Genomic DNA, 22,829 nt, shown 5'->3' with positions numbered 1-22,829 from the left:
CCTTTCAGCAAGCGAGGAAGCAGTCATTGTGCCAGCACCTGTCTCTGAGGAAATTGGTAAAAGTGATGGCTTTGTTAGCCGTCCCCATGGCAACCAGGAGAAAGGAGTGGGGGCCAGCTAGCAGGGATTGCGGTAGAGATTTGGAAAGAGGGGGGTGGGTCAAGGGGCTTGACAATGAAGTAGCAGTCGCATCGCTTTGGCTCAGCTCCATAGGAGGATGTGGCGACTTGCTGTGTGTGCATGTGTACATGTCGGGAGGGTGCATTGTGTGTGTTGATTCAATAATAGTAAGGCCATGTCCACACAAACAAGGGTATCTTAATTTAAAAGTGTATCTTTCCTATTTAAAACTACATTAAAAAAAAATAACTGGAAAACTGAAGACTCCAAAAATACATTTTTTTGCATCTTTTTGGGCTTTTGTCAGCTGGATGATGACAATGTCACAAGTCCATTGATGTTGTTATAAAATGACCTTTTAGTTAAGGTTTATTGCGCTACTTGTTGCATTTTCTTGAGAAAGAACGACATATTTTGGGGGGCGGGGGAGGCACGTGGACATAGCTTCGGTAAAAACATGGCACCCAGCCACCACTGCTGCCTTCATCTCATTGGGTGACATTGTGACAGGAGTGTGAAGGAGTTAAAAAGGCCACAAGATCACTCACGTCCTCTGAACCCCCTCACACTTAAAAATGAAACACTGATGCTCAAAGCAAATGCTTCATTTTACGCTATATTATCTGCTGCGCCAGCTTTTCCATTCCAATTATTTGATGTTGACATTTGTGTCCAATAGAAGCCGGTCTTTTAGCTGATTGGTTACGTTCCACTTCCATAAAGTCATAGCCACTGTCCCCAAGCTCCAGTAGATGGCGCTCTTTCACTGATGCTAGCAGACTGGCGAAAGCCTATAGTGCAAAGCTTAAGCTGACTTTTTTTCACAACAAGGCCGTCCTGTTGAAAATTAAAATACGTTTTAACAAAGGGTAGGGACGTTACTCATTATTCAAGCCTGTTTGGTGTAATTTCAGCAAAATTATAGGTGGCACAAACCCATTTATCCCTTTTATGAGCTTTTGATGTAGACAATTCCTTTATTTTTAAATTATAGCTGAGTCCTTCATTTCCTGTAACATGGAGTAAAAACCTCTTTTCATCTTGCACTTTGTGATTTCACCCACACGGAAGGTTTGTGGGCACGTTTGAAGATGTTTGAGGGTGAGTCTTCAACTCAACTACAAAGCTGCATTTTAATATAAGTAATTATTTCTGAGAATATACCCCAATACCTATATTTAGTAGGGTCTGAACAATTACATAATGCAGTATTTTTGGCCCATTATGGCTTGTGAGTTTCTAACCAATCAACCAATGTTACATTGGTCATGGGTAATTATTAGGGCTTGGGCATATTACCTGATTGATTGTTCGATTGCTCAATAAGATTTTGGTCGTTTAATAAACCAGAGACGCTATTTGTTCAGTCTCAAGAAGTAATCGTAAATAGTCGGCCTTCCCATGTCAGGGATCAATCACCACATTGAGTCAATCGCACGAGTGGTGCGAGTGGTATCGACGAACAAGTCCGACCATTTTTAGTCTCTTCAATATCCTAATAACAATATCCTGGCAGAAAATTAAGTTTGGGGTTTGTTCCCATTTATTGCACAAAAATGAATCAGTAAATCACTTGGCGGCGTATGGCGGCAGGTGGGATGGATAGTGAGTTATGGTGTGGCTGGCCAGCAGGAGCGAACATAAATGTGTATGAGCAAGCGAGCGGTAAAAGCCTCATGACCTCCTGCCACCCAAACCCATGCCCTGTCACTTTGGCACTTACGTACAGCTCAATGCAGCCACCAGTGGACAAATGGACCAATGGGATAACACATATGAGAATAATAACAAGAAAAATATGATGCCGAAGCGCCATCTGGAGTTGTCCCATGCTGTATCGTAAGCTTGTCCAGAGACATAATACTTACACCATAAACAGTCACAAAGCGGATGTGCATCTGATCATGATGAGAATCTGAGCCTCCTTCCCTCGCATTCTCATTTCGAGCAGGAGAATAACATTAAATGGGTAGCAGTGAAAATAACTGGTGTACTGCTCGCTTGCATCCAAACAGCATGTGTTGCTAATGCCACATGAGAACACACAAAGCTCTCTGAAAGTGTCTGCACTCAGCTTTTGATTGCTTTATCCCATGTGCTACCTTCACCGAAATCAAATAATCACCCCGTGTGTTCTTCTTGAAAAGAATAATCAGCCTTCATTACAAATGTCAGCATTTCATAAAAAGAAGCATGTTATATACTGTACTTCCCACCCTGTCTCACAGAAACACACAGGTTTGTGTGTTTTAAGTATGAGGTAATGGGTGTGAGCCAATGTACAGTACATACATTAAGTAGACACACACAGGGACATTTAAAGCTATAGTACACATGTACTCCCCAAGCTTAAAGTCACACTCATGCATTTTGTCCTTGAATATTATTGTTGGAGAAGAGCGCACAGTCATTTTCATGTACTCAAATGCAACCCATCATTAGGCCACGACGGTGGGAGGGGCGGAAGATGGCATAAATCAAGTAAAACTTCAATACGTCAATATGCTAGACAAAACTTAACAAAACTCACACGATTGTCCTATGTTCTATTTTCCATTGCTTCCATTTTTCAACAGATACCGTTTTCCAACGTCAAACGGCGCAGAAGCTTTAAACTGAAAGTCATGAAAGCCGCAAACGGCCTTCAAATCGGTCAGACAATTGAGCAACAAACTCCTGGAAAATTCTAGAAAGTTTGGACCATGTCATCATACATGGTGGAGCGTGAATCACGCTCATGCTGGTTATGACCTGGAAACAATATGATCTTACTATTGCACATTATGCTGCAGGAAAGTATGAAAGACAGTTTGAGGAATCGATGCTATGATGGCTAATTGGACAGTCACGTAATGCATTGTGATGCATTATTCAGGAATACAGTACTGTGAATATCTCTTCATACGTTGTTGATCATGAACCTACCTGTTGGGTGTTACCATGAAAATTCAATCAATGTAAAAATCTATTAAATAGTTTTTAATGACCTGTCAGTCATTCTCCGTATATTCAGGCTCGGAAAGATAAGGTTCTGGATACTAATTTGTCCAAAAGTGGCGGCGGCTCTCACAAAGTGTGCCATGATTAGTAGTAGCAAGCAGACACTCACTCGACACGCTGCTGTTGTTGATCGATGTAGCGCTATTCCTATCTATGGGCTATGTGAAACCAATGCAATATATATTAACATGAATGTACCTGTTACTGCATGGTTATTTAGAGGGCATTATAGACAAAATAGGTGTGTCCCATGACGTGCATTGTTAAATCCCTCTACTGTTTTTCTCTCTTTAAAACGTACAGTTGGAAGTTGGATTTGACAAACTGTTCCGGTAGATTTGTGCTTACCAAATATCATGACATCACTACTATTAACAAAACATTAAAAAAAAATAATAACGGCGGCTCAAAAGTACAAACCACGGCTCCAAGGGGTTTACTCGCCGCCAAAGCCGGCATCTTCAGCCCCATCATTTCCAAGATGAAATCACAGATCGCATTAGCCCTCGGGTCGTCTCTGGCAAAGTTTTTTGCACTTTTCAAACACTGCGGCGATAGGAACAAGTCCCGGGCACCCCGGCGTTGTAGTGAAGCTGGTTGCTTATCAGGTTTGATGTTTTGAAGCTCAATGTTTTTTTTTTTCTTTCATGTGGAATGTTTGCAGCGCATTAGGCAAAATGTCTTCCTCTGAAACAGTGAGAAGTCCCACACTATCGACGCCATGTTTGTTGACAAGTGAGCTCAGGGGAAGTTTGCAGCATGTCATGGAAAAGGAGCGCTTGATTTGCTCACACTATCCCACCTAACCCACAGTATGTGTAATATCTCCTCATTGGAGACTTTTTTTTATGAATTTTTTTTGCTATTTTTGAATGTTATCTGATTTATTGGTATTTTGTCATAATTCCGCATATTATCCTCATAATATCCTCATGCACTCCTGCCTCAATGCTATGTGCAGACAGGACTACACCCAGTCCAGCACACAAAACATTTGGAATGCTATAAACATTTAAGTTGAAAAGAACGGGGGGGGGTTTGCGTACATTAATATATATGCAATGTGTTTCTGACTACATGGATGGAAAGTGATACGACGTGTTTACTTTATTGCTGCGTCATTGCATCTTTAATTGGTGGCAATGAAACAAACTCAATACTGCACTAATACATTGTTATCCTGCATCAAATAATGTGCAGTTATGCACAAACTGACCTTCTAACATGATGTGAATTAGATACATATATCGTGTTCATTCATTACAAGTAAAACACTGATACACCTATCCACATCCTGTCAACATGTGAACATGCGATATAAAACAATCACGATTTAAGGTAATAGCAAACATGTCAATGGTGCTTTAGAGCTGCAACTCAATTCAACCAGAGCACCATTTATTAAATCCAGAAATAAGAGTGCTCACAGTTTAAATGTGTATGGGGAGCTGGCCAAACATTCCCCTATTCAAAACCCATCGTTGATACGTCCAGGTTATGATACGGGCCTGGCTGCCAGGTGCTTCCAGCATGTGGAGAAAACGAAGCAAGGAGTTACCTATGAGCAATTGAAAAAAAAAAAAAGACATAATTTCAATGACTTGTATTGTGAACTGTTAAATCACGGAAACAATGCACATTTTGCAGCTGGTTTATAAGAAGTGGTGTTGATCAAATCTGCGTTCCCTCTTGTGCAACAAAATGACTTTTATTGTGGAAAAACAAAAGAACGGTTGCGCAATATCTACTACGCTTGTGAGGATAATGCATTTAACGGTAATTAAAGGCAGTTTAAATGGTCAGATCTCTAAAAAGGAATGTCTTTTTACACTAAATAAACATGTGTCGTGCTGTTTGCCAACAAGCATAAGACATCTTTATTATCTGGTTTTATGTGCGCGTGTTATTCTCTGACACTGGGCCTTTTTTTGGTCTCCACGGCAGCGGTGAGGAACCACGCCGCATTGGCAAACACATACACGAACACATATGTACGTAATGCAATATATGTGTTTGCAAACATGCAATGTGCAAGACCACATTTGGTCGTGTTTGTGCAGCCGAACACTCTTGCCTCAGCTCTGCACACTCCCTGGGTGGTCTGCACTGAAAATGTTTATGATCTGAAGTGAGCTAATCCAACTGGCTTGTTTCACTGAATTGAGAATGATTTACAAGATGCTGCGGCAGGGCCAAGCAGGAGAGGAGGAGAGCCGGAGGAAATCTTAAGGCTCCATTACAAGTCATTATGTGTCCAGACGTGCACGCTTGTCTCTCCCTCTGCTTCTCAGTGCACTGTGTGTTCGTCATTTGCTTGGACTTGTGTCTTTTATTGACAAATTAGCTGCATGTTGACAGCATGCAAAAATGTCAGGTCTTTATTTCCCTCACAGAAAAGGGAAATCTCCATCGGGATATCAGTCATGTCTTTCATGCACCTCACATAGACTATCTAAGGCAGCCTTTTTCATTTTCATTTTTCCCAAAACCAAACTTTTTCACAGAAGAATTGAAGGAAGCTAGGGGCCATTTTGATTCATTATGTGCTTTAAAGCTGCTGCTATAATAATATGCCTTAATATTAATGAATACATTTTGTTTTTACAAACAAACAGGGGCAAAAGAAAAACAGGTGCAGGTCAAAAATGGTCTCCGGCCTGCACTTTGGACACCACTGGAGTAAGGAGTAATAACTGTATGACGCAAATAGTCAATATATTACCAGAAATAAGTTGTCATTATGAGAAGAAAACAGTTGAAAGCCTAAGAAAAAAGTCATGATATTACTATAATGAAGTTATACAAAAATAAATGTGCGCATGAGCATAAATGTAGAAGAAATGAAAATTCAGAGTGGAATATGCAGCTTGCAAACACAGTGATCCCTCATTTATTCTGATTAATCGATTCCAGACCCGACAGTGATAAATACATTTTGCGAACTAGGATTCCTTATGTATAAATGGAATATTTTCTGAGTTAGAGCATAGACAACCTGTTTACGACCTTCTAAATAAGGATTTTAACATTACATGAGCCCTATAGACATGAAATAACACCCCTATAGTCACCTTTACACTCGTATTACCCTATATCGTAGACATAATAAAGAGTAAATAAGCCATTTAAGACATACATGAGACTCGTGCTTGTGTGTTTTGCTTTAAATGTGTTCCCTAGGGTAGCTGAGTGAAAGGCGGACAGGAAGTGACGTCGGAGGTTCAGAGTTTAATTTTAGCTTGCCGTGGGGCGCAAGACTAGCCTGTGTTTTCATAAGAGATTTTTATGAGGAATTATTGTGCCTGTTGTGCGGTAATTCAAACCTGCAATAAAAGCCTGTTGTCTCATCGAACATTACAGTAATATTACTGACACCTAGTGACCAGTGTGGAATACTACATATCATCAACTGCTTTGAATGTGTCTTTTCAATGCCTTATATTGACAGACATGCGTCGACAGCAGACAAAACATTACCAATGAACTGGCAAACAAAGAAGCTACCAGGTGAACTAAATAAGGGAAACTCAAATTAGCGCCAGGTGTGTGTAAACATAGAAGTAAAGGCAGCTGGGAATAGAGCTGCGGAGCTGCAGAAACTCAGTTCATATCACCTAGATGAGTGCTAGGGAGTGACAACAGGAAGTACAGGACAGCAAAGTGAAATTTTTGGGACTTGTGGTATTAATTGTGTGTGCCTTATACTGTAATGCCCAAAAACATGCGGGGCAAATAAGTGTATTTGTAACTACAGGCTTGGAAAAAATTATTAGAGCACGCTTGCTTCTTCAGTTTCTTGTTCATGTTTGTGTCTAGCGTCTAGTACTAGACACAATGTCTAGTACAACTAAAGGTACATTTGTAAATATGACTCATGAGAGTTGAATTTGTTGAGTTGAATTGAGTTGGATAGTGAATTTCCCCGCTGTGGGATAAATAAAGTACAAATACAAATTCTTTGGCAGTACAATGCCATAGGTAAGAACTGGAAGTGATTTTGGTTATTATCAAGAAAAACATGGAAATGACGAGAGTTCTTAAATTAAACGCTCATATTTCTCCATATTAGCTTATGCCATAAAAAGCAGCTTCACTTCATGGCATGTCTTTCCACCGTCAGAACTCCCAAGAAAATGTTTTTTCTTTTTGATAACTCCTCTCTTCTTACCTCTATTCCTCTCTTCTTTATATTTACACAGTTACTTATCAAAAAGATTGATAATTGCACCCCATTTTGGTTGTATTTCTATATTCTGGCGCCGGGGTAACCATGGGGTAACAATGCAGTGGAACGTAACAATGGAGTAAGAATGCAATGTATAGTTTGTGTCCACCTCAATCATTCCTTTCTTTTTCTTGGTGACCATGCAGCTATGGGCAGTGGAGCTCATCTCCTGGCCAGGACAAACACAACCAAAGCTACATTCCCCGAGCTCAATTTGCTGTTACGTCTCAGCTCTGTGAAATGGGAGTTGTCAAGCTTGAAGTCAGGAGGAGTTGCTGGGTGACTGCTAATCTGTTCACACCACATTGTATTTGTGTGAATAAAATAACGGACTCTGCATCAAGAGGGAGCTGAACCGAAAGGCAAAGTTCTCAATTTACCGGTCGATCTACGTTCATACCCTCACATATGGTCATGAGCTTTGGGTAGTGATCGAAAGGACACGATAGCGGGTACAAGCGGCCGGAGTGAGTTTTCTCCCGTAGGGTGTCTGGGCTCCCCCTTAGAGATAAGATGAGAAGCACTGCTGATGAGAACCGCTACTCCTCCGCATTGAGAGGAGCCAGATGAGGTGGCTCAAGCATCTGGTCAGGATGCCTCCTGGAAGACTCCCTGGGGAGGTGGGGAGGGCATGTCCAACCGGTAGGAGTCCTCGGGGAAGACCCAGGACACGTTGGAGAAACTATGTCTCTCAGCTGGCCTGGGAATGCCTTGGGATCCACCAGGAGGAGCTGGACGACATGGCTGGGGAGAGGGAAGAGTGGGCTTCCCTGCTTAGGCTGCGCCCCCCCACCCCAACCCGACCTCGGATAAGCGGTAGAAAATAAATGGATGGATGAATAAAAAAAAGAAAAAAACAAGACAGGAAACTGAATAAACATTCTAAAACACTGATGTAACTATTCCATTCCATTCCATTCCATTTTCCTCCGCTTATCCGGGTCCGGGTCGCAGGGGCAGCAGTCTCAGTAGGGAAGCCCAGACTTCCCGGTCCCCGACCACCTCCTCCAGCTCCACCGGGAGGACACCAAGGCGTTCCCAGGCCAGCTGTGAGACATAATCCCTCCAGCGTGTCCTAGGTCTTCCCCGGGGCCTTCTCCCGGCTGGGCATGCCCGAAACACCTCACCAGGGAGGCATCCGGGAGGCATCCGGACTAGATGCCCGAGCCACCTCAGCTGGCTCCTCTCGATGTGAAGGAGCAGCGGCTCTACTCTGAGCTCCTCCCGGACAACCGAGCTCCTCACCCTGTAATGATGTAACTAGACTAACATATTTATGTATCATTTTTTATTTTAAGATGTAAGGTTAATAATAATAGTGTTCTTTTGTTCAGATTTGATTGAAAGATTATGACGAGGATATGAGGATATTTGTTGTATAATATTGCTACTGTAGTGGCGTTTTTTTAAACCTTGCATTTCTGCTAATTCCTGCGGAACAATTTGCCAGCGGACTGGTTTCCCAGTCGGACATATTATCATGAAACCAACCTGTTAGCAGCATACGTTTTGTGCTGTTCGTTTCGTAGTCTGGTTTTATCTTCATATATTTTCTGTCACTGTCTGCTGTTTAACCTTACTTAAGTTTAAGCTTGTCAGTTTTAGACATCTCGTCATCGCCACGGAAGCGGCAGCAGTTCTGTTGCTTCATGCTGCCTGCCAACTGTTAGCCAAAGGCTAACAACTCTTCACAGCAGCCCATTCAACTTTACATCTGTGCACCATCTCTTGTCTCTGCTGAGAACTCATCGGGGATTTAGGAGTCACTGAAAGGTAAATATATATTTGTGGTTGATGTTTACCTAGTCGTCTTGATGTCATGTATTTTCCATGTGGCGTCTTCACGCTCACGTCTCCACTGGTTAGCCTGCTATCTAAGACAGCTCTAAAGGTTACATCTTCCTGCCATACATTTCATCAGCCACCTCGTAATCTTCTGCTGCCATTTGTTGCACAACCCAAAGGAATTATACCATCATCACCATAGGTGGTTGAGTGGCTAATTGTTATACATATGTATTTAATTAGTGCCATATTTGCTGGAGCACTTATAGGACACGTCATTTTTCTTCAGCCTATAGTTAAACAAGTACCAATAATAAGAAAAGATGAGCAACAGTGATGGATGGCTCGGTAATAATACCGATAGTAGCCTATGATTGAAGGGTAGTAGTGAATTGAAGTGTCAGTTCTCTTGTATTTTCACAAATATCAGTTTTTTTTTTGTTGTGTTGTCAAGTCCTTGGGCACAGAAAGGCTTTGAGGGCAAAAGCCTGTAGGACCTTTTGCTTTTGATAACTTATTTTTCACTATTTATTTTGCTCAAATAATTGCATGTAATAAAAGAGAATTACTTTTATTTTGTTGATATTGTTACATTGATATTGATGTATTTATTGTAAAATTGTTATCAAATAAGTTTCTTGGTAAAAATAGTTTTTGTTTGCTTAAAAGCTTTGTCCCGGCTTTTTTTCTGATTATAATAATGATTAACCAATTAAAGACAAAATCACAAAACCATTCAATGATCTTGAAATATGTTCATGTAAAGAGTATTGGTATCAGCAAAACTGACCTTGTATTTATTTGATTTACTTACTTATTTGCTATGAATGGTGATTTTTTTTTTATTTCCTGACATGTTAATGTGTGTTAATAAAGTTGGTGTCTTTAAGCCATTGCTAGCAGATATTATGGAGCTGCAGGCGGTGTTGATGGCGGCCGGTGGGGGCTCTCGGATGACTGATCTGACCTACAGCACCCCCAAAGCGATGCTGCCGGTTGGCAACAAGCCCCTCATGTGGTACCCTCTAAACCTGTTGGAGAGGGTAGGCTTTGAAGGTGAGAACTGGGTTTTAAAATGGTACGCTTGCTGCTTTTGCTACGGTGACTACAGTTGTCCCTCGCCACTTTGCGATTCTAATTTTGCGGCTTCACGATAGCCAGTTATTTCAAAAATATATTAATGAATAAATCATGATGTTTTGTGTTTGAATATGACCTATTATTAGTCAAAACATGTATGTTTAAGCTAATGTTACATATTTTTTTTGCCTAAATTAAGCATTTTTAAGCATAAAAATGGCTAAAGGATCTCAAATATAAAGTATTCAAAAGATGCATTCAAAGACGATGACGTAGTATTCTACACTAGTCACTAAGTGTCAGTAATGTTACTGTAATGTTCGGTGAGACACACAACAAGACTTGATCGGCAGAAGAACAGACTTATTGCAGGTTTGAATTGTCTCATAACGGGCACAACAATCCCTAATATAAGCACGGGCTACTGTTGCGGCCATAAGCCACGTCAAGATGAAACTCAACTCTGAACCCTCAACGTCACTTCCTGTCCTCCACTCACTCTGCTCCCCTTGGGAACACATTTATAGCCACGCACACGAGCACGAGTCTTATTTATGTCTTAAACCCTAATTTACTCTTATTACTGTATGTCTATTATATTGGCTAATACCAGTGTAAAGGAGACTATAGGGGTGTTCTAATAACGATAAAAACTGTATTTGGAAGGTCATAAACAGGTTTTCTATACTTTAATTAAATTATTCCATGTATAAATAAGAAATCCTGCTTTGCTGAAATTCACTTATCAAGGAACTGGAATTAAATAACAGCGATAAACAAGGAATTACTGTATATTAGTTTTTATCTGAACATGGAGTTTTTTTTTTTTTTAAATGTTAAATTTAATTTGCAGCTTGATGAAACAGAATTAGACTGGTTTGTAGTGGTTTCACAAGGTCTCGTGTCAAAAGATATAGCGAGATTAAAACGTGACCAAAAAAAAAAGTCCTAATAAATGAATTAATTAGTCACACAATAAATGAAAATGAACATAGTAATTCTGCCAGCCTCAATACATTGCCATGTGCATGTGTGTCTGTTTTCCTCATCTCCAAACAGGCAGGAAGAGGGTTTACTCTGTTCATTGGTTTCAGCACCTTGGTGTGTTTGTTCCGTAGAACAACAGCATGAATGAAGTGAGCCCTTCTGGCAGTCATACAGTCTCTTTGTCTCGGTGGGTGGAGGTGGGGCTGGTAGCATACACGCAGAGTGCAGAAGAGTGTAATGTAGTAACTATTCATTTAGTAGATTGCAGTATTTTGTCATATAGTTTTTATAATTTTTCATTGTGGTTTTCTTTAAAGTAATGCTACAATCTTGTCTGGTCTCGTTCCCGTAGACCCAATCTCATGTGTAGGTGTGTCTCGTGACACCCCTACACCACCTTGCATACTGTACACAGAGTTGCTTGGATATTACACTCGTTTTGGTTTTGCACCCTAAGCTTACAATTAAGCTGCAATTCTGGTCTTATTTTCACTAGCTTGTCAGCACTTCGTCAGCCATTGTCAGGTGTGTGTGTGTGTGTGTGTGTGTGTGTGTGTGTGTGTGTGTGTGTGTGTGTGTGTGTGTGTGTGTGTGTGTGTGTGTGTGTGTGTGTGTGTGCGCGCGTTTGTGTTTCCTGACTACATTTGTGCTCCAGAGTTTTGGCATTTTGTGTTGCAACATGCAGTCGATCCAGAAACTCTGGGCTTATAAAGGGATTTGTGGCAGTCCGCGGATCTTGCCCTAGTAAACAGGGCTGTTCATTGTAAAAAGCTGTTTGCTCCTCAATGCCCTAAATAAAAGTAAGTTTCTATATATAATCACCCTGTGTGGCCAGCAGTTTTTACTGTGCGAAGCCAGTTAGCCAAAGACCTGCAATTTAGTTTTACTGGGCTAACACAGCCAGTGAGCAAATGCATTACACAAACCAATTTATACAGATAAGGCAGCAATTCCAAGACACATTAAAAAGGTCTGGCCATGTTATTATCTCTCGAAGCGAAGGTTAATTTGGGGGTTTAAATGTGCCATAATCTAATGGCCATCTGACATGAGGAACCTTTAACTTCGTTTCACTGGTAGTATAATTGTACATGCTGCTACCTTTTTGTGCTGTCTGTACGTACAGATGAAGGAAGACAGATTGTGCTTGTGATTAAGGAAGATGTAGTCACAGATGTAATTCCAATCGCATTATTAATGTAAGATATTTTAATGACACCCTTGTTTTGTTTACACAATTAGACAAATATGACAAAAAGTGCTCTTATTTTGAAGGCCGGAATGTGTTGCGTGTGTTGAGAATGCCAATTGACGGTTGATACTCGCTGGGTGCAAGAATAAACGTGCCTCTCGTCTTTTTTTCACTCAGAACCTGCACGTCATCAGTGGGCATTGTAAAATGGTCCTTACATTAAAGCAGTAAAACACAACACTGTGAAAATATACTCATTCCGCCTGATTCACGCGCACACACAAACACACACACACACACACACACACACACAGCTGCACTAGCTAAACTAAGCGAACCCCGCTAGCTTCCATTCACGTTTCCAAGGTTTTTTGCCGCCGTTTCGACATGTTTAGTAGTGTTTGTGCGGTCCCTATTATAACTTCATGGGGTACGTACTAAGTTTTTCAAGTGTCACAGAACAGCTTTACTATCTTTTTGTCATTACACTAATTATGTCTTGTCCTCCAAACACTATTCATGTGTGGTTGCTTAATGAACATAATCACAGTGTGTGTCCAGCCTTATGATGGTGATACATGGACAGGGGTTTGGAGTAGCTCACAAAGGCTCAAACAATATTGGCTTCTACTCTTAGTAGTTCTTTTTTTTTTTTATAACTGTTGAATTCAGACATTATGCTTTATATAATTAGATTGCATGTTAGTGTGAATCGAGATGACGTTTTTTAAATCATTTTTATTGTTCAACAGAAGACATTTTTGTTTGTCATGCTTCCCTAAAAATACATTTCCATAAATTTGTAACTTCACACTGATATTCAGCGTTAGTGCTTTGTTTTGACTTTAGAGGTGATCGTGATCACCACCAAGGAGGTCCAGAAGATGATGAGCACGGACCCGAAACTGAAGATGGAGGTAAAGATGAAACTGGATGTCGTCTGCATCCAGGAAGATGGCGACATGGGCACGGCCGACGCTCTCCGACACATCCAGCAGAAGATCAAGGTACAGTATGTGTGATAAACATACATAATGAATTATATGATGTTTGCCATTTTAAGTAATGAGACATAACAACATAAATACAAATAAAAAAATAAAATAATGGAAATGAATAATTATATATAAATAGATTGCATCTTGCACCAGTCTCTCAGACTAGAGCTGACCTACCTAGTCTGTGACCACGAACTGATAAACCTGCTTGGATGAGAGGCGAAACGTCTTCTCAGACAACCTGAACAGTCCAGTTGCGAACGATTGAATTCCCTCAGAATACAATGACACGGATGAGTGACAATATTCTCAGGCAATGGAAATAACAAAGAAGCCTGCCTACCTAACCAGAGTAACAAATGGTGAGCCATATTTTTTGTCCCTCTTGTTTTTTTGAAGTGCCTGATTTCAGCTTTTTATAAACACACACACACACTGCATATGCTGACATGGTATACCTGACCTCCCTAATGTCAATGTCCACACCCCCTCCATGTATCCTGCTTGCTGATTCTCTTACGCATCACTTCATCCAACCCTTCATCCATTCTCTAAACAGATGAGGTCAGAGTTTAGACTCAGTACTTTGCCAGCTCACTCATTTATTGTCATCCTGTAGTGAAGCACATCTGTACACCACTTGTGTTTTGGCTACGTAGGCTCCTCTGGCTCCTCCCATGGCAGTGATCATGTGTTAGTATGAGGTAGTCTAAAGTTTAGAGCTCTTTGTTTTAACCGAGGGCACTTTTTTGTGTCATTTCCAAACAGAAGATTACCATTCAACAAATAAAAATTATCTAAAAATTTGTCAGATCGTCAAATTAATAAACAAATAATAACATATTTCAAAATGGTCATGCGCTGAGCTTTGATCCCTTCTGGTTTATTTTAATACATTCAATTTAATACAACACTACTTCCGGCTGGTATATGTTGCCATTAGTGGCTTAAAAAAAGTAGCTTCAACAAAAAAATGTCTGTATTTTTCACAATTACAAATTGAATTGCATAAGAGTTGTTCGCCCGACCATGATGACTGGCATTCATAGCGGTCACTCACGGCTGTCTTGCCGCACATTCGAAATTTAGCACCCTCTAAGCAGCCCCTTGCAAACAGTCTCTTTAACTTAAATGATACGATTTTCACGACATTCTGTTTAAGCCAGCGGTTTTCAACCTGTGAGGCGGGCTTCCCTGAAGGCTTTAAGGGATATGCTTGATAAAAATAAAGAAAATACATATTTTTAAAGCCACTATGCTAATTTCAGCTGTAAACGTTATTTGTTCTTTAGTCGAGAGCAAAGGGAGTGCAGAAAACTCTCAAAATAGGCCCCAGTCGGGAAGGCCTCTGAAGAGAGGCTCGCTGTCCTACACTCTGAGAGCCACTGGTTTAAACAGCAAACTGATTGGCCTAAATTAATCACGCCCCCTGCTGGTTACTGCCAGCAGTGAAACGTATTCTTTTCCTTCTAGACATGTTGTATCTACACAACATAATCTCATAGATACAAGTGGTAGATCAATCAAATTATGTATGATTGGCAAATTTCTTGTCAAAAACTGTTCCTCCATTCTTTACTGTCAAACAGTTTTTTCTTATGTATAAAGATCTCTAAATTGGAACACTTCAAAATATGCGTTTTGACAAGTTTAATATTTTTCCCCCTCTGGCATTTGCATGGAATCATGGAGATTCTTTTTATTCCCCTCGTCCAGGAGTCCTTTACTTAACCCATAGTGTAACCGCACACATGCACACTCCAGTGGGACAAGTTCCTTCACGTTCCCGTTGAGGATATTGGAGTCGGTAATCCTTTGAGCAGCCAGCTAGATTAGAGGCATTGAGTTACACACGCTCTCACACTGGAGGGTGATGAGTGAGGGAGCATAACCATGGCCTGCCAAATCCCAGCAGCCGAATCATTCAAACTGTCAGTCTGGTGCATGAATACAGAGTAGATACACACACTCACATCTCCTTATACTAACAACCTTCTATGGTGGGATTTTGTGTAACCTATCAAACATAATACTTACAAGAATCCATCTGCACTCTCGGGCAGTGGATACCTTCTATTCCTTGAAAAGAAGAGATTAGAAGCAGTGTGTTTTATTTTGACATGTGAATTCTCACAAAAGTGGATACCTGTGTCTGTGTCTGATTGTTGCTATGGTCTTTCACGTTAAGCCCCAAAGAGTGAAAGGTGTACTTAATGTGCACTTTTGTAGCTTTGTATGCTCAAAGCCTCTTGGACATTTTTATTATCGCTCAGTTTTAATCACCTGGCAAACCTGAGTGTATCCAGGCTGACTCAGGTTCTGGTCTACAAATGTTTGTCGACCCTTAAGTCGCATGACAAAAGGTGAAGAGAGCGAGAGAGACATTAGATCAAGAATGGTGCCTGAATGTCTGAATGATAAACATGTCCTGAACAAACGTGTAGGAATTTCTAAAATTGGGTCGCATATGTGCCACACTTGATTTTAGATGTAAGCAGTACAGTCAAGTTTGATAGCCTTTTTTTTTTGCATTTTCATTGTCAAATATAGTGAAAGATGTCAGAGCCATGTTCTGTAACCAACTAGGAATGTGCGTAATAAAGGTGGTCCATGGGTTATGAACGCGTTCCGTTCCTCTGACACGTTGTATGTCAAATTTTAGTGTTAAAATGGAGCTTATACATAAATTAACACACAAGTCACTCACACTGTACACAGAACACTGGGAGGACTTAAAAAAAACAACGAAGCGTAAATAAAAAAGAGAACAAGAAACACTACGCTGCTTAGTACTGTCGCTATAGGAGCTGATCCTTTAACATGCTCAAGGATACTGTAGCACATAGCAGTTGTATGTACTGTTGTAGTGGTCTGTGATGTCCGACACTCTGCAAAATCTTGAACATGACACAAGTCCTGACTGTGTGTGGGGGATTGTGATTCAGGTGTTTGCAGAAAGGACAGTTGAGTTTGCTGATGCAGTTCTGGAGTGGTTTTTTTTGCAGTATTGTTGATCGACCGCCTTCTCGTCGTCGTTACAACATCCGGATAGACGTTACAATACGATGTTTGATTGTCGCGCCCGTCCAGCAATTGAGACGACAAGTGCTGCCAATATTGAGCACATTGTGTATTCTTTCGCCGCCGCATGCTGTAACTAGTTTTTGAGCGAATCTCTTGTTTACGGACTAAAATTGACTTTTTAATTAATTTATGGGAGGGCGTTAATAACCATGAAATGTTGTAACATGTAGCGCTGTAAACAGAGGACCACCTGTAGTCCAATAATCACAAGGAATGGATTGTTGATTAGTCAAGTCATGGACGTAATTGAGGCGCAATGTAGTGCACTACTTGCCTGCCCCCAGCAGAGGTGCTGTTGATTCTGTCTCAACTAATTTGTAGGCCTGAGAACAACAACTTGATATCAACTATTGGAAGCTGAGTAACAAGCACTGAAGACTTCTGCTATTATTTAGCAATAATCTGCACACTATAACACAGGTATTGAAAAAGGAGTTCAGAACCTTCACATTTGCTTGGCTGACATCTTGACATGTGTCTTAAATAGAACCACAAAACTATGGGTTCTTGTTGTTTATATACGCTTGACTGTCTATGTTCTGTTTTGCAATTTCATTTCTTTTCATTTGTTACAAAGCATTCCATTTTTAACTTTATTATAAATTAAAGATTATTCTTGAAATAAAAGTATCTATGGGGAAAAACAACAAACAACTTGCCATTTTGCAGTTCATTGACTGGTTGGCAGAACATCACCACTTCAGAGGAAGGCAGAAATGGAATGGGAAGAACACAAAATGTGCTATATTTAAAAAAGAACACAAAATTCTACATATGCTCCATTGTTGTCACACGCCTACAGTTTGATGCAAATTGTGATCGACTAATGGAGGTTTCGCCTCGTCAGCGAGAGTACTGAGCAAAAATACAGCAACCACAGCTCACAACGTTTGATAGTCCTGTAAGAAAAGCTTTTGTTGAGGAAGCTATTTTCAAAAAAGACACTGTGACTGTTTGTGTGTGGCAGCATGTGTGTGGTCCTGACCTGTCCAGAAATTGTGGCTGTTGAAAGGCCAAAGTGTCTCTGTCTCTCCAGCTGACTCCACTCTGCCGTCGCCTGTGTGAGTGTGCATGTGTGTGTTCTGTCTTAGTGTGTGTATTCCAGCCTTCCTGTGTCTTAGACAGAGAGGAGAGTTGAAAGGTCTTTGGGTCGCCGTGTCAGTAGATCTCCTGCAGATGCCTGCAGCTTTGCTGTGGCAGCTTCCTGTCGCCACGTCCAGACCCGGCTATGCTATAAGTTGCCACCAGGTCAACTACATGACTGTTGACCCCATCGATACCCTTCCCTCACTCACATTGATAGTGTCCCCTCAATGCAGTGCACATTATGACCAAAATCATAAGCATCACGTGAACACCTAGTATTAATTCATTAATTATAGTTTTTCAACAACAATAATTTAGCTTCACGTTATGCAGTGTAATAAATATGGTCATGGTAATAGTTTAATTAATCTTGAACATGAACTCAAATTACACTGGAGCACATCACATAACACAATTCACAATTCACATAGCACATAGCATTCTCACTATACAAACACTCCCATCTTTGTTTTTCTACATCTTTCTTACAGGCGCTAATGCTTTCCTCTAACTAAGGAGTAACTTATTGATGCAGTGATGTCATCATGGCTTATTCAAGTCTAAGGCTTCCCTCCATTGTAGACCGAGTAGAGATATCTCCATCAATAAGGTGGTGGGTACTAATGGTAGGATTAGCCCTCATGCTGACAGCCCGTATCACTGCACAGACAAATGGGCACTGCGAACAGAGACTCAAGTGTGGGCACACATGCACAAGTTAAAACATGTACTCATGCACATTCAGACATGATGTCAGTGGAGGCCTGTTAAAATGACTGATGCTCTCTGATGCACTGTAAGCGATAGCTTAATGGAGTTCACAAGTGGTATATTGATTCTTTAGTTTACATATTTTAGTTTACCCCCCAAAACAATCTGCATTATTTGTTATGTGTACAGATCACATGCTGTTAAATTAGTTCAGACTGTCTGCTGGTAGCAGCCAAGTACTGCACTTGTTTTTTTGCATGATCCCACTATAAGGCTATGTTATCCTCAAAAGTAATATACAGTAGTGCAAGGCTAGTTTGCTGTCTCTTTGGAGCAAACTTATTTTCCTCTCTTTCCACCCCTCCTCTTAAGACTGACATCCTGGTGTTGAGCTGTGATCTGATAACAGACGTGGCTCTTCACGAGGTGGTTGATCTGTTCCGAGCCCATGATGCAACACTGGCCATGCTAATGAGCAAAGCCCATGAATTCACAGAGACGGTCCCTGGCCAGAAGGGCAAAAAGAAAACAGGTAACTTTAAAATGCTTCAGTGATGCACACACTGAATTGACAACATCCTCAGGCTTAGCTTTGCCCATATCCTGAACGTGTTGAATTTAAATTTTCTTTTAAATTATTTTAATTCACTCGGCATGTGAAATACAGTATTTTTTTTTAAAGCTTGATGATTTTATTGTATTAATATATTTAAATGTTTCTGTGCAGCTGAGCAGCGAGATTTTGTGGGTGTGGACCATTCTGGAAAGAGGCTGTTATTTATGGCCAATGAGGTGGATCTGGAGGACGGTCTATCAATTAGGAAGTCCATCTTGAAAAAGTAAGTAAGATATTAATAGGTAAGTGCCTGAACCTGTCCATTATGGCTGGGTAATGTAAATATTTAACACATATACTCATTCCTCTTCAATTGGAGACCAGATGTTTTTGATTCTAATCAGGGTTTTGGGTAACGTTTCTGTAGTTAGTGTGTGGGATATTTGTTGCAGGAAGGGAACTCGAGGTAGGTTTTCATTTCCTCGACCTAAAATGCACGTATGCACGAGAGCGGTGTTTTGGGAGCTCGTAAATACTTCATGGAGCCAAAGCCACTGTAAATTCTGGCAAATGAGAGGGGGGCCAGAGCAGCTGCTTGCAAGCTTTCTTACACTGAGAGGTCTTCAGCCACTGTCCTCACACATAGACGTAAGCATACAAATAGTGTATGCATGAAAATTTCTCTCACAGAATCTACACAGAAATGCTTCTCAGTGGTTTGATTACCATTGGGGGTTTTAATGTTAGGTGCAAGAAAATACTAAGGAGTGTTTTTTCCATGTAAATGAATTTACTTCAAGAATAGACCCACCATTTGCATGGGCAAGCATAAGGGTCCGGTGCAGTGTGATTTGGGCTTTGGTCGAGGGTGGGCGCCTGGGCGACCTGGTCTTCAACGGCCAAAGTTGGACATGGAACATTACCTCTCTGGTGGGGAAGGATCCCGAACTTGTGCGAGAGTTTGAGACATTCCGACTAGACATAGTCTGACTCACCTCGACCCACAGTTTGGGTTCTGGAACCAAGCTCCTCGAGAGGGGCTGGATCTACTTCTGCTGTTCTACTCTAGAGTTGTTACAGGGGAGAGGCAGTGAGCTGGTTTGGGCTTATTAATAGCCCCCCCGGCTCGGTGCCATTGTGTTGGAGTCATCCCCGGTGAATGAGGGGATCATTTCCCTACGCATTCGGGTTGGGGAAAGGTTCACCACTGTTCCATGTTTTCGCCATTTGCGGATAACAGCTCTCCCTGGGTTCGCTGCAGTCCAAAGGTTTAGAAATGGCTTTATAACCTTTTCCAGACTGATGGATCTCAATTAGCCTGAGTTAAGTTAGATTTTATAGGGGTCACATTTAAGTGTCACAAACATGCAAGATAATAAGAAATCAGGAAGGGGGCTAACACTTTTTCACACTGCTGTATTTCATTATTATTTTATTATTATGCTATGTCTAATACTAATAATAATATATCTTAACCATAAAGTGGGAGAAATAGTAGTGAAATGATGTTTGATAAGAAATCAATTTTTATAAAATATAAAAAAAAAAGTTCAAGTCCATTAACTTACTGCATTGACTGCATTTACCTGTTAAATTCTCATGAGTGCTGCCGTTTTTTGGGGTTGTTTCCTAATCCTAAAATTGTATATTAAACAGTTACAGGGCAATTTAATATATTCAGTTCATGTTGTTGAGCGTCATCGGTGCATCAGTGCACTGACCTTTCAAGATTCTCGATCAGGAAGTACATTTGCATCTGTTTCCAATAACGCCACAAGACACCAGACAAAATCTAATCAGCTCACAGTCGGTACCTTCCATTAAAAGAGTGAGGGGAGGAATTGAGTCAATGCTATAACTATGTTTATATGCACTTTTTAAATGGAGAATTATGCAGTATCACCCATTCTTATAATGCTATTTATATATTCAATTGTATTTGTGTGGCTTTAAATATGTATGTTTGAATGAATCAATGAAATTGGATGATTCAGGATTTTGGATGCTTGATTGCTAAAAAAGTTGGCAACCATATCAGCCAGCCTGCCATTTTTTCTTTTCCTCAGTTGGCCCACAACCTTTTTATACATGTTTATTTCATTAAGTTACACAGGGAAGGATCTATCTCAGTTTCCGGATCATCAGCATGCCAGAATATCGTCCACCAGCAGTGGACCATGTGTGGTTTGAGCTGCTTCAGATATGAGACTTAAAATTAAATCCATTAGAATATCTCGGCATTAGGGGAATCATAGCCGTTTTTATTTTGTAGGGAATAACTGAATATCCTGAATAGCCATGTTGGCCCAATGGAGAAAACCTGACTAATGAGGGTATTAACAGTCATTCCGCAGTGTCTGAATCATCATCCACCATGCAGTTCTACTTACAACAAAACTATACATCATGCTGTGTGTTTTAGAGCAAGTGAGTGAGCTGTGGCTCCTCTCTCCTGCTGAGAATTGTAGGAGAACGAGTTGTTTGTCATTTATCCAAAGCTTGACTCATATGTTCCTGCCTAGGGACAAAATACCTGCTTTTTCCTGACAGCAGGTCCTGTCACACTCAAGCGACCACAAGACATGCGCCTGCGTGACGTACTTTTCTTACTATTTTTCGAATTTGTACATTGAGACTGAAGATCAGTGTTTGACTTCTATGACCACATTCTTTGTTGATGCTTCCCGTCACTGATTTGAATATACATGTCAGTTTCTTTGTATGTGCTGTTTGTCATCATACCTCCCCATAAGAACACCTGTTCTTAGTATCACCCCCCTACACTAATCCTCTCTGTCTGTGATGAACAGCAATGTCACAGAGTGTCCAGTTCCAAGCCCAAGACATACCTGGGTAATGTCTTATGAATAAATACATTGAAGACACCCACAGAGTAGGTCTTTGTATTTGCGCACGCACATGTGGTTTAATGCTTTCGAAAAATACCGTCACACAGAGGAACGCACGCCGTTTGATTGATGGCATCTGGCTGTAAAATATGTGTGACCGAGCGACCCTCCTGCGTTCAACCTGTGAAACTGCTGGGAGGGTTTTGTCATTGGGTTTGGTTTAAAAAACAGTGATAATTTCTGCGTAATATCTAAATAATGAACTAAATACTAATCAATTCTCTGTTAGACTTAAATTTCGTCAAAATTTGTTAGGTGAGAAACACAAAAACAATTATAGTTTGACATGCAGAAAAACTATTCGAAATGCGTCTAAATACATATAAATGATGAATGAAAGGGATAAATGAACATTTAAGGTTACTTTTACCTTAATTAATGTGACTGTCCCCAAAGACACGGTGTGGCAGCGAGATCAACCACAACCACCATCTTAGTAATTCAATAGTGTTGCTCACCTCAATACTGTAAGCCAAGGTGGAGCCAAACAAGGTTGTAGTTGCCAGCATGTTGATAAAGAAGGTGAGAAACACTACTGATTTCAAGAAATAACTCATGACAAATCAGGAAAATGGTGTACGTGTGGCGTCTCGCTGCCACATCATGTGTTTGGGAACAGTAGTCTTCAGTGAAGGAAGAGATAACCTTAAATGTTCGTTTACCCCTTTCATTTGTCATTTGCTGTATATGCATTTAGAATTGTTGTATACATGTAAAACTATAATTATAAAACTATAAAAACGTGTTTGTATACACATTTTTGACAGTCAGCTGCTGGTGACATCATAGACTAGCTACGTAAAGTAGCTGACTTCCAGTTCCGATTGCCATTTTGTTCTTTAGCTAATAGGGGGAGAACAAGGAAGGACATTTTCTGATTAAAGAAATAAAATAATTAAGAATACAGACGGACACACGCAGTGTATTAGTAACGCGACAAGGCAAAATTGTAGCATACATTTTTTACATGAACCAAAACTATGCTAACTGAGGTTGACAATCAGGCCTCAAAACTTGCAGCGAGGTGAACACAAGTTGATATGCTATATCATCGTAAGTCTTAACTGGAATTACAACAGGCAAGCAGTGTGGATTA

At 40.5% G+C, this 22,829-nt stretch overlaps 1 protein-coding gene across 1 annotated transcript in view; it reads left to right on the top strand.

The window, feature by feature from the left end:
- Positions 1 to 8,787: 8,787 nt before the first annotated feature.
- eif2b3 (eukaryotic translation initiation factor 2B, subunit 3 gamma) overlaps positions 8,788 to 22,829 on the top strand; it is a 40,922-nt gene continuing 26,880 nt past the window's right edge. The window contains exons 1-5 of the mRNA XM_054760725.1: positions 8,788 to 9,118; positions 10,021 to 10,186; positions 13,239 to 13,396; positions 18,641 to 18,800; positions 18,996 to 19,107. Coding sequence (XP_054616700.1) covers positions 10,039 to 10,186; positions 13,239 to 13,396; positions 18,641 to 18,800; positions 18,996 to 19,107 — 578 coding nt within the window. The 5' untranslated portion in view covers positions 8,788 to 9,118; positions 10,021 to 10,038. The remainder of the gene's footprint in view (positions 9,119 to 10,020; positions 10,187 to 13,238; positions 13,397 to 18,640; positions 18,801 to 18,995; positions 19,108 to 22,829) is intronic.

The sequence above is a fragment of the Dunckerocampus dactyliophorus genome, chromosome 2, assembly GCF_027744805.1.
Source record: "Dunckerocampus dactyliophorus isolate RoL2022-P2 chromosome 2, RoL_Ddac_1.1, whole genome shotgun sequence".
In the NCBI taxonomy this organism is placed as follows: domain Eukaryota; kingdom Metazoa; phylum Chordata; class Actinopteri; order Syngnathiformes; family Syngnathidae; genus Dunckerocampus; species Dunckerocampus dactyliophorus.
This window is presented reverse-complemented; position numbering and strand designations above follow the sequence as displayed.